This window comes from Gigantopelta aegis, chromosome 1 (genome assembly GCF_016097555.1).
Source record: "Gigantopelta aegis isolate Gae_Host chromosome 1, Gae_host_genome, whole genome shotgun sequence".
Taxonomy (NCBI): domain Eukaryota; kingdom Metazoa; phylum Mollusca; class Gastropoda; order Neomphalida; family Peltospiridae; genus Gigantopelta; species Gigantopelta aegis.
In genome coordinates, this window is record NC_054699.1 from 17,801,876 (window position 1) to 17,817,570 (window position 15,695).

Sequence of the window (15,695 nt, forward strand, 5' to 3'; positions counted from 1 at the left end):
TTGAATGGGTGGGTGTAGGTCCAAACATTATATAGCGTTACGGGGGTGAATGGGTGGGTGTAGGTCCAAACGTTATATAGCGTTACGGGGGTGAATGGGTGGGTGTAGGTCCAAATGTTATATAGCGTTATGAGGGGGTGAATGGGTGGGTGTAGGTCCAAATGTTATATAGCGTTATGAGGGGGTGAATGGGTGGGTGTAGGTCCAAACATTATATAGCGTTACGGGGGTGAATGGGTAGGTGTAGGTCCAAATGTTATATAGCGTTACGGGAGGGGGGGTGAATGGGTGGGTGTAGGTCCAAACGTTATATAGCGTTACGGGGTTGAATGGGTGTAGGTCCAAATGTTATATAGCGTTACGGGAGGGGGGGTGAATGGGTAGGTGTAGGTCCAAACGTTATATAGCGTTACGGGGTTGAATGGGTGTAGGTCCAAATGTTATATAGCGTTACGGGAGGGGGGGTGAATGGGTGGGTGTAGGTCCAAATGTTATATAGTGTTACGGGGGGTGAATGGGTGGGTGTAGGTCCAAACGTTATATAGCGTTACAAGGGTTGAATGGGTGGGTGTAGGTCCAAACATATAGCGTTACGGGGGTGAATGGGTGGGTGTAGGTCCAAACGTTATATAGCGTTACGGGGGTGAATGGGTGGGTGTAGGTCCAAATGTTATATAGCGTTATGAGGGGGTGAATGGGTGGGTGTAGGTCCAAACATTATATAGCATTACGGGGGTGAATGGGTAGGTGTAGGTCCAAACGTTATATAGCGTTACGGGGTTGAATGGGTGTAGGTCCAAACGTTATATAGTGTTACGGGGGGTGAATGGGTAGGTGTAGGTCCAAACATTATATAGCGTTACGGGGTTGAATGGGTGTAGGTCCAAATGTTATATAGCGTTACGGGAGGGGGGGTGAATGGGTGGGTGTAGGTCCAAACGTTATATAGTGTTACGGGGGGTGAATGGGTGGGTGTAGGTCCAAACGTTATATAGCATTACGGGGGGTGGTGGTGAATGGGTGGGTGTAGGTCCAAACGTTATATAGCATTACGGGGTGGTGGGGTGGGGTGGTGAATGGGTGTAGGTCCAAACGTTATATAGCGTTACGGGGTGTGAATGGGTGGGTGTAGGTTTAAACGTTATATAGCGTTACGGGGGGTGAATGGGTGGATGTAGGTCCAAACGTTATATAGTGGGAGTGAGTGCATGGGTGTATTTAACAGCATTCCGTCACACACTTTTTAAATTTTTTATTACTAAAATCTGTTATTTTGTTATGTGTTTTTCATAAATGTTCTGTCACAGCGACTATGTTTAACGTAGGTAGTTATGACTAGGCGTATACATACAATATATAAGGATTGTAAATCGAGTTGAAATGTGTATCTGTGCTTTCCCAAATGGCAAAACAGTATGTTAAAATTATATTAAACCCATCGCATGACTTGTTTGTGAATGGGAGTGGGTGTGTCTCCAAGCATTACTTAATCTTTTTGGGGGTGTATGGTCTAGCGTTTTACGAAGCATTACTGGGGGGGAGGGATGTTGTCCAATTTTGACAAACATAGTGTTAATATGTAATATTTAAACGGCTCCTTATGTTAATTGAGAATACTACATTAGATACCATTTGTCTTACAACATGTGTTTTAAAACATATATTTTTATGATGGAAAGCAAGCTGGATGTTTTTAAGCAACATTGGTATCTTTTTCTTACCGATTCTGGAAAACCAGGTAAATTTAAAGGTCTTTTCCGACTTATATTCTGAAAAACCAGGTAAATTTAAAGGTCTTTTCCGACTTATATTCTGAAAAACCAGGTAAATTTAAAGGTCTTTTCCGACCATAAGTCATTTACGGTCGTTGTGCTTGTAGCTAACTTATGTATCACACACAATGCAATGTTAGCTTAACTGTATGTTGCTGTGTACGATTTTGATAGTCTTTTTTTTTTTTCAATTGATGGCATGGCATTGGTGACCTGGTCAACACCTAGGAGCAGCCAGTTGTGTGTTTTTAAAATGTTTTCAAACACATATGTGTTAATAGTATGTTTTTATTAAAAATAACAAACATTGTTCTCACCAACTGGTGTGTAAGAAATATGCAGACAGGTTTTCTGAACAAGACAATGTATTTAATGTTCCTTGTCTGCTGAGTGTGTTTGAAAGTGAAGAAATGATGATAAGCCATATTTAAAACATTTTAAATGCAGGGCTCGAAATTAATAATTTGTCTGTCACGACAATTTCTTTTTTAATTGCCATGATTGAAATGACCCACCGATGTCAATTTTTGACTCTGCCTATGGCAGGTTTTTTTAAAAGTAACTTTTACAGCAAATAAACATGACTGAAAGATTAGTTTGCTAAATTTAAACATATTTGTATAATGTATAAATGTTACATACTGGCAGATAATATACACCATATGTATACATTTTGCGATTATTAAGAAGCTTTACAGACAGCATTTTTGTGCTTCTGACTTACGGCAATTTATATATCAACGACGGCATTTACCATCAGTGCTGTCGTTCATGTTTGAGTTCTGTAAATTGCTGAGACTGAGAAAAAAAATTTGTTTGTTTTTTTTTTCGTTTTTTTTTATAGTTATAGCACTGATGAGCTGAAGAAATTGATATGATGATTTACGGATTAATTAATATTGACCAAGGCAGAATGCCGAGATCAATATTTGGGGTTTTTTATGCGCTGTCATCATAGTGCCATAATTGTTTATGTACATGTGTAACGTTTATGGTACATGTGTACCTATGTTTATTTGTTGTTTTTTGCTTCTTGTTGTTGTTGCTGTTGTTATAATCATTAACTATGTTTATTTAAAAAAGTAATAGCCAATATATATATATATATATATTTGTCAAATGTCCTTATCACAATTTTAGAGGGACATATTAACCAGCTTTAAATTATTAAATAGCAGTGATCAAAGATGTGTTAATATTTTTACCATATTTTATTAATGTTTACATTTAATTTGGTTTATTTTAAAATGAAAAAATCATTTTTAATATGTAGGAATGTTTTCTTATGTACAAGATGTAATAATGTATATTCCTCAATATCATTGTGGGTTTTTGTCTTGCCTTTATCAAGTAAAAAGGATATAGATACAGAAAGAGTTCGACCCGTACCCCTCTATATCAGTCTCTAAGACTAACCCTAAGCCTAACTTTAAACTTTTAAACAGTAACACTAACCATTGAAAGGGGGTACGGGTCAAACTCATGCCATAGACACTACTTATCCAGTGCCAACAGCCAATGTTTCAAAATTTCACCTTTACATGAAGCTCCAAACTATAAGTCCTACATCAATAAAACTTGGTTTATTGATTACATCTGTGAATTAATTCCTGACAGTGTATTATGGCTGGTATATCAAGGTTTGTGCTATATGTTATCCTGTCTGTGGGGTGGTGCATATAAAAGATCCCTTTTACTAATGGACTCATTCCAGCCAGTGCACCACGACTGGTACATCAAAGGCTGTGGTATGTGCTATCCTGTCTGTGGGCTGGTGCATATAAAAGATCCCTTTCTACTAATGGAAAAATGTAGCAGTTTCCTCTCCAAGTCAAAATTACCAAATGTTTGACATCCAATAGCCGATGATAGTGGTGTCTCTAAACAAAACAAAAATCCAGTAGATCATACAAGTACTTGTGGAACAGATGGCTACAATTTGAGTTGTGCCTAAATTTTGCTGATTCGTATCTGTTATGACTTCATTTATAGTTGTATTTGTATTTTCAAAAAATATTTTGTTTTTAAAATATCGTCTAGCAAAAGCCACATGTATTTAATGTTTTAGAATTGTGTTGCAATCTCTTACGCCTACGTGATGAACTGTAATGTGTAATGAACTGTAATGTGTAATGAACTGTAATGTAATTAACTGTAATGTGTGATGAACTGTAAAGTAATTAACTGTAATGTGTGATGAACTGTAATGTGTAATGAACTGTAATGTGTAATGAACTGTAAAGTAATTAACTGTAATGTGTGATGAACTGTAAAGTAATTAACTGTAATGTGTGATGAACTGTAAAGTAATTAACTGTAATGTGTAATGAACTGTAAAATGTTCCCCGATTTTATAAGCCATGAGAGAAAAAGGTTTTAAACAATACCTTAGGCTTAGCACATTTCTAGTTGATAGGTATTACAGTGTTTATAGATCCAGGAGCACACAAAATGCCAGCCCCAAGTTCAGCCAGCCATTTTTCGCTAGCGTTTGCGAACTGGTTCCCTTCCCAAAGTGGTCATTGGGTTTACTGTTTAGCGTAAAAACCAGTTTAGCAAACCTTAACAACAATATTTAAGGGGTTGGGGGAATAAAAAAATAAAAATATTGAGGAATAAGAAACTCATGACATTTTCATAGCAAGACAGAAATCCAATATCAAAGATCAAAGATGTTTTTAATATTTTTACCATATTTTATTAATGTTTACATTTAATTTGGTTTACTGTTTTAAAATGACCTGTATATTTTTGATTTTTAAAATTCATACTTTTACAACCCAGCTGTTCATCACATAACCGATTGCCAGTTTGCATAAATGGTATGCGAACAAAACAACGGTTAACGTGAAATATTGTGCCCTTTTTTATACACCAAACAGCTGTTGTAGAATAAATGAATGTATTTATGTCTGGCAGATGTGTATGAGCTCGGTTTAACAATATCCTCTACCCTCCTTCGTCCCCCCCCCCCCCCCCCAAATAATTAAAATACCAAACAAACCTGACAGCACCCTCCCAACTTTTCTTCTTCTGCCACAAAAAAAGGAGAAGATATTCAAATATTTTTAACCATTGTCATAATCAGACAAAATAGATCCATTAATTAAATCTGTTTTGGTAAATATTTGGTGCCTTCCATGTTAAAGGCATACTGTCAAAGATTTAAGGACCTTATTTCTCTAAAAATGAATAATAAATCAAAATTACATTAATTTTTACAGACCAAATCTAGCTATTGCATCACTTTAACTACACCATGATGGAGTGAAATCCATGTCAACCCTCTCAGCAATGTTAGTTTTTGAATTATGGACCATTGCCATAATTCAATTATTTCTACAAAATATCATTAATAAGTGGAGTATGGTGATTACGTAGATGGTTGAATAAAGTACATTTAGGGGAAAATCGAATATATATATATATATTTTAAGTAATACTTTGTTAAGCCATGTAATAGGTCAGTGGTCTGTGACAATATGCCTTCGTCATGTCATGTCATAGGGTTTTACGTGCACATTCAGAACAAGCTGTTGTAGTGCACGCCTGTCATGGGCACAAGAGCCGGCCTTGGCCGGCTCCTCCGTCCATGACAGGAAAGGTGGGGGGGGGGGGGGGGGGGGGAGAGGAGGGACCGCCTGTACTGGCAGGTGCAAGTGAGCACCAGCAGCCCGATCAAATCTGTAGCAGGCGGGTGGGGGTGGTGGTGGTGCTATGGAATTTGAATGGAGCAGTTAAATGCCAAAGAGAAAAGGGTGCGCAATTTTGATTGAGGGAATTTGGCACAATTTTGAACGGTCGGTCGAAAGGTATATGGACGAGCTAATATAGGTTTTGATATTAGTGAATCGAGAGTAGCTCGTTCATTTTAGACCTTTACGATGCTGTGGTGTCTCCTAGGTTGCCCATAGGGCCCTTATAAAGGGCTTGACCGCTTCTGGTCGAGGAAAAATATCCGCCCGGTCCCCCCTTCCCCTAACCTTAACTCCAACCCTAACCCCAACTCCAGCCCCAACCCCAACCCCAGCCCCAACCCCAACCCCAGTCCTAACCTCAGCCATAACCCCAACCCTAACCCTAACCCAAACCTTAACCCTAACCCTAACCCTAACCCTAACCCTAACCCTAACTAAAAATAATAATGGAGGGGACCGGGCGGATATTATACCTTATTTTGTTCAGCTTCCCCCGGGTGCATTGCAATTGTGTACTCGGAACGGTATTCTTTTGTCCGGTTCCTTATTTGAGTACGTGCTGGACCATTAAATGGGTGCGGGTGCATTGTTATCATTAGTCAATGCACCTTGTGTACTGATGCAGTGAGCGTGTAGTCTGTTTGTGAATCCTAGTTTTGCGTTACGGTTGTACCTATTGTCTTAAGTCCCTATTCTAGTGAGTTCAACGGTCATTCATGACCACCCATCCCCCTCCGTCCTTGTATAGCATTGAATACAATGACGGAGGGGGAGTTAAACTAGCCTAGCTATCTAATTTGAAGGGTTAAACCCTTATAGTGTAGGTATTGCTTTAAAAGCCTAGTGCTTGGTATACTTAACTTTATTACCAATTCAATAAAACGAAACTAACGGTGGCAAATAGCAATTGTATACATATATGCACCGATCTAGGTACTTAGTTTGAAGAATTTTGATTCCCGCCCCCTAAATATAGGATTTTAGTAGGCTTACTTGGTTTGTCTTCAGACTATCTGGATAGTTGGGTATCGGTTTTCCTGCATGTCTTTGCTTCTGGAACCCTAGTTGACTTACCTTAATTAGCTAGGATGGAATGCATCAGTAATAAAAAAAATTTAAAAAATGGTGCGGGTGCAAAGACAAATTCGTGCAGTTTATTTACAGTTAGGTGTAGTGGGGTTCTTGATCCGTGATTGGCTGGATTGGACCAATGAGAGTGCTGCAAAAAAATAGGCGATAATTAGTGGTGTCCTATCTTGGTTGATTATCTAACGATGTTGATTGGCTGGTTAATTAGCCAATTGGGTTACTGCAACTTCGATCCTGTCTTAGTGAGAAAGAAAGAAAGAAAGAAAGAAAGAAAGAAAAAAAATATATATTTACAGTAGAATAATATGGTTATCGTGGTTAGGTCTGGATGGCATTGGCATATCTAGTGGTTATTAATCACTCGCTACCGTCCCGCCGTTAAGCCCCAGGTTGGAGTGCCTGGTCGAGTGCTTAAGGTCGCTCTTCCATCCAAGGGATGTACAGGCGGGTAGTTTTGAGTAATTGTTAATTTATATTGCTAAATTTATGCCAGCTAATTTGGTTGAGTATATGCTTTTACTTTTGTCGTTTCACCGTTCTCCCCCCGGGTTGGAATACGTGGTCTGTTCGAGTGCGTAGGGTGGATGTTCCACCAAGGGGGTCACAGATGTCATGATTCAAGCATTGTCATATCTAGCGGTTATTAAATCATTCGCTACCATCCCGCCGTTGATCCCCGGGTTGGAGTGCTTGTTTGGTCGAGTGCTTAAAGGTTGCTCTTCCGTCCGAGAGATGTACAGGCGGGTGGTTTTGAGTAATTGTTAATTTATTGCTGAATTTGTGCCAGCTAATTTGGCTAGGTATATGCTTTTAAATATCTTCCCTTCTTATAGGGTTTAAGCTGTCTCTTGCCAAATGGGCAAAAATTGAATTTGGATAATATATTTCATTATCAATTCGCCAAAAAGCTGATAGAAAATGGTCTATTGTTTATAGATAAAAAATGGTCTATTGTGTATAGATAGAAAATGGTCTATTGTTTATAGATAGAAAATGGTCTATTAGTTGTAGATAGAAAATGGTCTATTGTTTATAGATATGCCGACATTTGTACTGTTTGGCTAAATGAAACTTAAATTATGTAACTGATTTTTTAAAACAAATTTGCCAAATTGCTGATATTTTATGGGCATCAGTCTAAACCTTGTTCTTACAACATTACACCAATGATAACAACCATATATATCAAGGTCTTCCTGTGTGTTATTGTTTGTGGACTTCTTTATCACTTACAGGTAACCACTAAGCTTATATTCTGGACAGACTGCATATATAGCAGCTGTGTCTGCCCATAAAAAAAAAAAAAAAAATTGATTATAAATAGCAGCATTTCCATATGCGGGGTGCAGTTTTTGTTAAAATCACACATGGAAACTGGCCCATATAAGTTATACAAGTTTAGATCCTAAATAAAGGTTAAGGTTAAATTTTTAAATCTCAAGCTCAACTTGATTAGTTAAATTAAAGCATAACAGTTATACCATTATATATTTATAATTTATATTGCTTGTATGTATATGCTGAATTTTATTCTGTTGCAGTGAGGTGAAACTTTAATAAACTGTCTATCTGTAAACATAGCAGTTATACCATTATATATTTATAATTTATGTTGCTTGTACATATATGCTGAATTTTATTCTGTTGCAGTGAGGTGAAACTTTAATAAACTGTCTATCTGTAAACATGGCAGTTATACCATTATATATTTTTATAATTTATGTTGCTTGTACGTATATGCTGAATTTTATTCTGTTGCAGTGAGGTGAAACTTTAATAAACTGTCTATCTGTAAACATGGCAGTTATACCATTATATATTTATAATTTATGTTGCTTGTACGTATATGCTGAATTTTATTCTGTTGCAGTGAGGTGAAACTTTAATAAACTGTCTATCTGTAAACATGGCAGTTATACCATTATATATTTATAATTTATGTTGCTTGTACGTATATGCTGAATTTTATTCTGTTGCAGTGAGGTGAAACTTTAATAAACTGTCTATCTGTAAACATGGCAGTTATACCATTATATATTTATAATTTATGTTGCTTGTACGTATATGCTGAATTTTATTCTGTTGCAGTGAGGTGAAACTTTAATAAACTGTCTATCTGTAAACATGGCAGTTATACTATTATACAGATGTAATGCAGGGCTAGCTCTGGCTTTCGCCATTTCGCAAATTGCAAATTTAAAAAACAATTGGCAAATTTTATTTTAATTTGCAAAATAATTTTATGAAATAAATGAGTTTCTGCAGTTTTTGAAGTATGGTTGATAATTTGATACAAAAGAACTGGGTTTCTGCAGTTTTTGAAGTGTGGTTGATAATTTGATACAAAAGAACTGGGTTTCTGCAGTTTTTGAAGTATGGTTGATAATTTGATACAAAAGAACTGGGTTTCTGCAGTTTTTGAAGTATGGTTGATAATTTGCGAAATGTTCTGCTGACCCAGAGCTAGGCCTGATTGTTAGGATATATGGGGTTAATCATTGTTAGAATATATGGGGTTAACTTTAAATTCGTAGTTCAAGTTCAAGGGGGTAAATTAAGCCATATAAAATAGTTTCTACTTGGGAGGGGAGATACTGGTCCGGATGTGTGTAATTAGCAAACCCGTGTCTCTCTCAGTGCTGAGATAAGAGCGTTTATGTTTAATTGTTGGCACCAGGGAGGAAGGGCTAACCTTGTCAGCACACATTAATTTGCATACTGTTTTTCTTTGCTTGTTTTATATATTGCTGTAGTTAGAAATAAAATCAGTTTTTCACTTGGTCTCTTTGGTTGTCTGATGGTGTCAGATGGGTAGTGATCTTAGAACTTAACAACTGGGGGCTCGTCCGGGATTGTATAGTGAAAACTCACCCGTTAAATTCTAAGAACTACGTTGTGCAAGATGTCAGATGTTGGTGCTGAAGAAATGCAGCCTGATCAAGAATTGGTTGAACTTTTGGAAATGGACAAACAAAAACTAACAAAGAAACAATTACAGAAAGTACATGACAAAGAAGTAGAAATGGCTCGAATGAAATTTCAACTGGAAATGGAGAAGTTAAGAATGGAAAGAGAAAGAGAGAAGGAAGAAATGAATTTTAGGATAAAAGAACTTGAATTAGACAATGCTAAACAAATTAAAACTTTGGAAGTGGAATTACAGAAATCAAAAGATACACAGGAGTTAAAATGTTCGAGTTTGTCCATGAAAGTGAAAATGCAACCGTTTGATGTGGAAAAGGAAGATATTTTAACATATCTATCCGAGTTTGAGGCTGTGGCCCAACAAGCCGGGTGGGATGATAAGGTTAAAGTGCTGCAGCTAAGAACCTTATTACCCGGTGTTGCACGAGAAGTAGCACGCGAATCAAGCCAGGACTTTAAGGGTCTGAAGAGGGCGTTGGTTACCAGGTTTGGACGGCGACCGGCGGACTACTTTGTTTTGCTTGATCAAATCAAGCGGAAGGGGAAAGAGACATACAGGGGATTGAACTCTCGTATACGGATGTACGTGGAGAGGTTTCTCGATGATAAAGATCCAACTGACCAGCTGTGTGAAGCTTTCTTTCTAAAAGCGTTACCTCCAGCACAAGCACAGTGGATTGTGAGAAACAAAGGTTCAGGCAGTGTAGTGGAAGCGGCGGAAGATTACGTAGAATCAGACACTACAATCAGAGAAAACCGAGATCAGCATGATGGAAGGAATCATTCAAGACAAATAAAACCAGATATCAAGTGTTTTATATGTCACAAACAGGGTCATCTGGCACGCCACTGTAGAAAACGATACGGTGACAGCCGAAATCAAGCGACTTTCTTTATCCAAAATCACCAGACAAATAAGCTAATCTACCTACCTGGAAAGGTGAATGGAAAAAACATTTCATTTGTTAAGGACACAGGATGTGAACTAACTTTAATAAAGGCAAAGTTTGTTCCCCCAAGCTGCATTCTAGAGGGACAGAGCACAGTGCTGTATACAGCAGTAGGGCAACCATTCAATGCCAAACTTGCTGTTGTGGAGATAGACACTCCATTTTACTCTGGACATGTACAGGTTGGTGTTGTGCCGGGTTTGGTTGAAGATGCTTTACTTGGAATCGATATCATTGACAGAAAAGCCAAAGTTAATGCAGTGACAAGAGCCCAAGCTCAAGCAGAAGAAATACTTGAATTCCCTCAGGTACAAAAACAAATGGCTGAAACATCAGAAATAAATGAGAATATCCTGCCAAATGCTGAGACATTAGCGACCCAACAACGGGAAGATGAAACACTGAACAAGATTCGAGAAACTGCTCTGAAGACAGAAGAAGAAGCAAGATCTGAATCCAGTGCTTTCTTCTGGGAAGACTCAATTCTTTATCGTCACTGGAGAACCAAAGATGATTCCAAAGAAGGAAAGCAATTAGTTGTTCCACAGTCTATGAGAAAGAAGATATTAGAACTGGCTCATGACAGACCACTAGCTGGACATCTTAGTGTTGAAAAAACCAAACAGAGAATCATGGCAAGGTTCTATTGGCCTGGAGTACTCAAAGAGGTTGCTGGACACTGTAAAACGTGCGACGTCTGCCAGAAGTTTGCCAAAAAGAAACCAGGCGAAATCGCACCAATGCGGACAGTACCAAAAGTCACTGAACCTTTCAGAAAAATATCCATGGATATTGTCGGTCCACTGGCCAGAACAAAGAAAGGTAACAAGTTTATTTTAACCATTGTAGATGAAGCCACACGTTATCCAGAGGCCTTTGCTCTGAAGTCAATTGAAGCAGAGGTGATTGCTGATAAACTGATTGAAATGTTTAGCAGGACAGGTGTACCTGAGGTAATCTTGACGGACCAAGGCTCGAACTTCACAAGTACATTGATGAAGCAGTTATATGAGATTCTTGGAGTCAAGGGTGTGACAACATCGCCGTATAATCCCAAGGCGAATGGTGTTGTTGAACGTTTTAATGGAACTTTAAAAGCAATGCTGAAAAAGTTATCCATGAGTGGCAGTGATGACTGGGATGTTCTGTTGCCATATACATTATTTGCGTACAGAGAGGTACCACATCAGGAGACCGGGTTTTGCACCATTTGAGCTTTTGTATGGATGGCCTGTTCGTGGACCTCTGGATCTTGTATATGAAGCCATGACGGGACAGTCTGAAAATGGTCAGACATTGTTGGATCACATTACTAAGGTCAGGGAACGCCTGGCACTAGTTACCAGTGTAGTTGAGAAAAACTTGACAAGACGACATGAGTAGTATACCAAGGCATGGTATGACAGAAAAAAACAGGCCAAGGAACGGAAGTTTTGGCCTGGTGACCAGGTACTGGTTTTGTTGCCGTCCAGTTCAAAGAAGATGCTTGCACAATGGCAGGGTCCGTTCAGAGTGGTAAAGCAAGTGTCTGATGTCAATTATTCAGTTCAAGTTGGCGGTCGTCGAGTATGTGTTGTATATCACATCAATTTGTTGAGAAAATATCATCCCAGAACTATCATGTATGTTGGTGCACATAATGATACTGAAGAAGAGGAATCGAGTGGATTTATCTTTCCTGATGACACTGAGTCTTACCGAGATGTCAGAATCAATCCGGTGCTGTCACAAGAACAAAAAGAACAACTGCGAGCAATCTGTGAAGAATTCTCAGATGTATTGACTTCAAAGCCTGGCTGTACAGACTTGATAGAACATGATATCAAGTTAATATCTGATACCACTATCTGTCAAGCGCCTTACAGAATTCCCCATTCTAAGTTGGGTGAAGTCAAGAATGCCATTGACGATCTACTAAAGCAAGGGCTGATCAAAGTGTCAAGAAGTCCATATTCGTTTCCAGTCGTTCTTGTGCGAAAGCCTGACAAGACACTAAGAATTTGTATCAATTACAAGAAACTAAATGACATTACAGTATTTGACAGTTACCCCATGCCAAGGATTGATGAAACAATCGAAGCTGTGGGGAGATCCAACTTCATCAGCCGACTTGATCTGACCAAGGGGTACTATCAAATACCTCTCTCCAAATCAGCACGGGAGAAGAGTGCATTTACTACACCATTTGGGCTCTACGAGTTTACTGTTATGCCTTTTGGAATGAAAACAGCACCAGCATGTTTTGCTCGATTGATGAAATTGGCATTGGGATCGGTGAGAGATGTAGAAACGTATTTCGATGATGTCATAATCCACAGTATGGAGTGGAATGACCATGTGGAAAGCCTTCGGGAGGTTTTCCATAACCTTCGGAAAGCTAAGCTGACAGTTAGACCATCAAAATGTGAGCTGGGAGCATCCGAAACTAAGGTACTTGGACATATTGTTGGACAAGGTCAGGTAAAGCCAAATCCTGACAAGGTTAGTGTCATGAAAGAATATCCACTGCCCATCACAAAGAAAGATATCAGAAGGTTTTTGGGAATGACATCCTACTACCGGAAATTCATCAAAAACTTCGCCGAAATTTTTCCGCTAGTTTGACCGATTTGTTGAGAAAGAATTGCCCAAACAAAGTTCATTGGACTGATAAAAGTGTACAAGATTTCAGAGCACTGAAAGACGCATTGACCAATGCACCTGTGTTGATCAATCCAGACTTCAGTAAGAAATTTGTGTTGCAGACTGATGCAAGTGATCATGCTCTTGGAGTTGTATTGTGTCAAATCCAAGCAGGTGATGAACACCCAGTGGCATTTATGTCCAGGAAGTTATTGCCACGAGAGCGAAACTACGCCACAATTGAGAAGGAGTGTTTGGCAATTGTATGGGGAGTAGAATCCCTATCATACTACTTGGCGGGAACACCATTTACCATCCAAACTGACCACAATCCGCTTGTGTGGTTAAACAACTTGAAGGCGAAGAATCGGCGCTTGTTAAGATGGTCACTGATCCTGCAAGCATACGAGTTCATCATAGAATACAAGAAAGGAACTGATAATGGAAATGCAGACAGTCTGTCAAGAATCTACTAGTTGTGAAAAGTGTTGACTATCCCGCATGTGAAAAGTGTTAACTATCCAGCATGTGAAATGTTTGACAGTCTAGCATGTGAAAAGGAAAATAATGAACAGTGATAAACAATATTTTCAATTGGATAAGTATTAGACAATGGATAAGTAAGTGTAATTCTATAAAATGATTATAGGGTGAGTACCAATTTACTTAAAAATAAAGGTACATTTTATTGGCGTTAACTTCTGAAGAGAAGTTTACGTTTTATTGGTGGAGGTGTTAGGATATATGGGGTTAATCATTGTTAGAATATATGGGGTTAACTTTAAATTCGTAGTTCAAGTTCAAGGGGGTAAATTAAGCCATATAAAATAGTTTCTACTTGGGAGGGGAGATACTGGTCCGGATGTGTGTAATTAGCAAACCCGTGTCTCTCTCAGTGCTGAGATAAGAGCGTTTATGTTTAATTGTTGGCACCAGGGAGGAAGGGCTAACCTTGTCAGCACACATTAATTTGCATACTGTTTTTCTTTGCTTGTTTTATATATTGCTGTAGTTAGAAATAAAATCAGTTTTTCACTTGGTCTCTTTGGTTGTCTGATGGTGTCAGATGGGTAGTGATCTTAGAACTTAACACTGATACTAAGGCATAAGTTCAACTTGATTTTGTTAAATGTAAACATGACAGTTATACCCAGACCTGTCAACCTTTAGTCAAGAGAAAGCAGGAGGTGTGTGTTGAAAAAGCAGGAGATTTTGTCAAAAAGCAGGAGATTTTTTAAATTCACACAATTTAACCCAAAATCGCAAGATTTAAAAAAAAATGTATTACAATAAGTTATATGAATACTATATAATGTCATATATACTTCTTAACCTTAGATCTTGGCATTAAAAAAAAAAAAAAAAAAAATTTAAAACATTTTTTTTTTTTTAAAGTTTAAATATTATTATGATTTAATACATATTTTAAAAAATAATATTATTTTATCCAAAAATGTTAAGAACATGAACAAGAAATAAATTTTTTATTTAGTACATTTACGGTATTACACTTACAGCCTTACAGGTTGCGTTACATTACATTTGTGGTTAGTGTAAGTACCAAAGACAAATTTATATAAATCTTATAAATTAATATTCAGTTTTTACTATAATGAGGAACGGTGGCGTGGTACTTATTTAAAAATCATTATAATGATGCAATAAACATTGTATTTTCATTAAATTGATTAATCATAAGTAAAACCTCATTACGGACATCGTGTGAAATATACCGGAATTATACCCATTTCCGTGCGTAACTTTATGTCAATGTCAAACACAACATTTTTTAATTGTACAAAAATAATTTCTTGAAGAGTACCCTTATAACCAACATTTTACTGCACAAACATACAAAATTAACTGACACAAGTATGTTTATACAGCTAGTTGGTCTTTTCGTTGTCTTGCTGTGACGTGTGATTTTAACATGCATCGTCACGATCGTGTGTATCGCTGTCAACTCGGGAGTCTGGCAGTTCAGATTCGTCATAGTTGCATTATGTAATCCAGTGGGAAGACATTTTACAATTCAGAGGTGTTATTAGAACTAAATTGGATAGTTTTTTTGTTTTTGTTTATGCAACACTGAATGTCAATACACAGCCTGTTGAATTAGCGGCAACACGCTTCGTAGCCATTACGATGACAACAAACATTATAATAACACATCATTTTATAAACTCCATGTGCTTTTTTAACAATATAAATAGGCTATCCCACAAATCTCACTTCGGCAAAGGTTAAACAGTCGGGACAATTCGGCCTGTTACATTCTCAGAAAACAAAAGTAGTCGACATTTTCCGAATGAGAAAAAAAAGGTAGAGTTACTTCCCTTATGTTATTTTGACAAAAGAGGATCGATTTTTTTTTTATGCTTACAAAAATGTCATTTAACAGGAGAAACTGTCTCCCGCACAGGAGAAAGGAGATTTGATCAAATACCGGGAGACTCCCGCGGAATCCGGGAGGGTTGACAGGTCTGGTTATACCATTATACAGATTTAGGGAACAAAAAAGTTTCAAGCTTGAGACCTCCAAGCTCAACTTGATTAGTTAAATGTAAGCAGGACAGTCATACCATTATACAGATTTAGGATGCAAAAAGGTTAAAGCTTTATTTAGACCCTCAAGCTCA

The 15,695-nt window shown here is 37.8% G+C and overlaps 1 protein-coding gene across 1 annotated transcript; it reads left to right on the forward strand.

The window, feature by feature from the left end:
* Positions 1 to 9,461: 9,461 nt before the first annotated feature.
* Positions 9,462 to 11,648, forward strand: LOC121369504. Its single transcript, XM_041494635.1, has one exon. The coding sequence runs from the start codon at positions 9,462 to 9,464 to the stop codon at positions 11,646 to 11,648; it is 2,187 nt and encodes a 728-aa protein (XP_041350569.1).
* Positions 11,649 to 15,695: the final 4,047 nt, after the last annotated feature.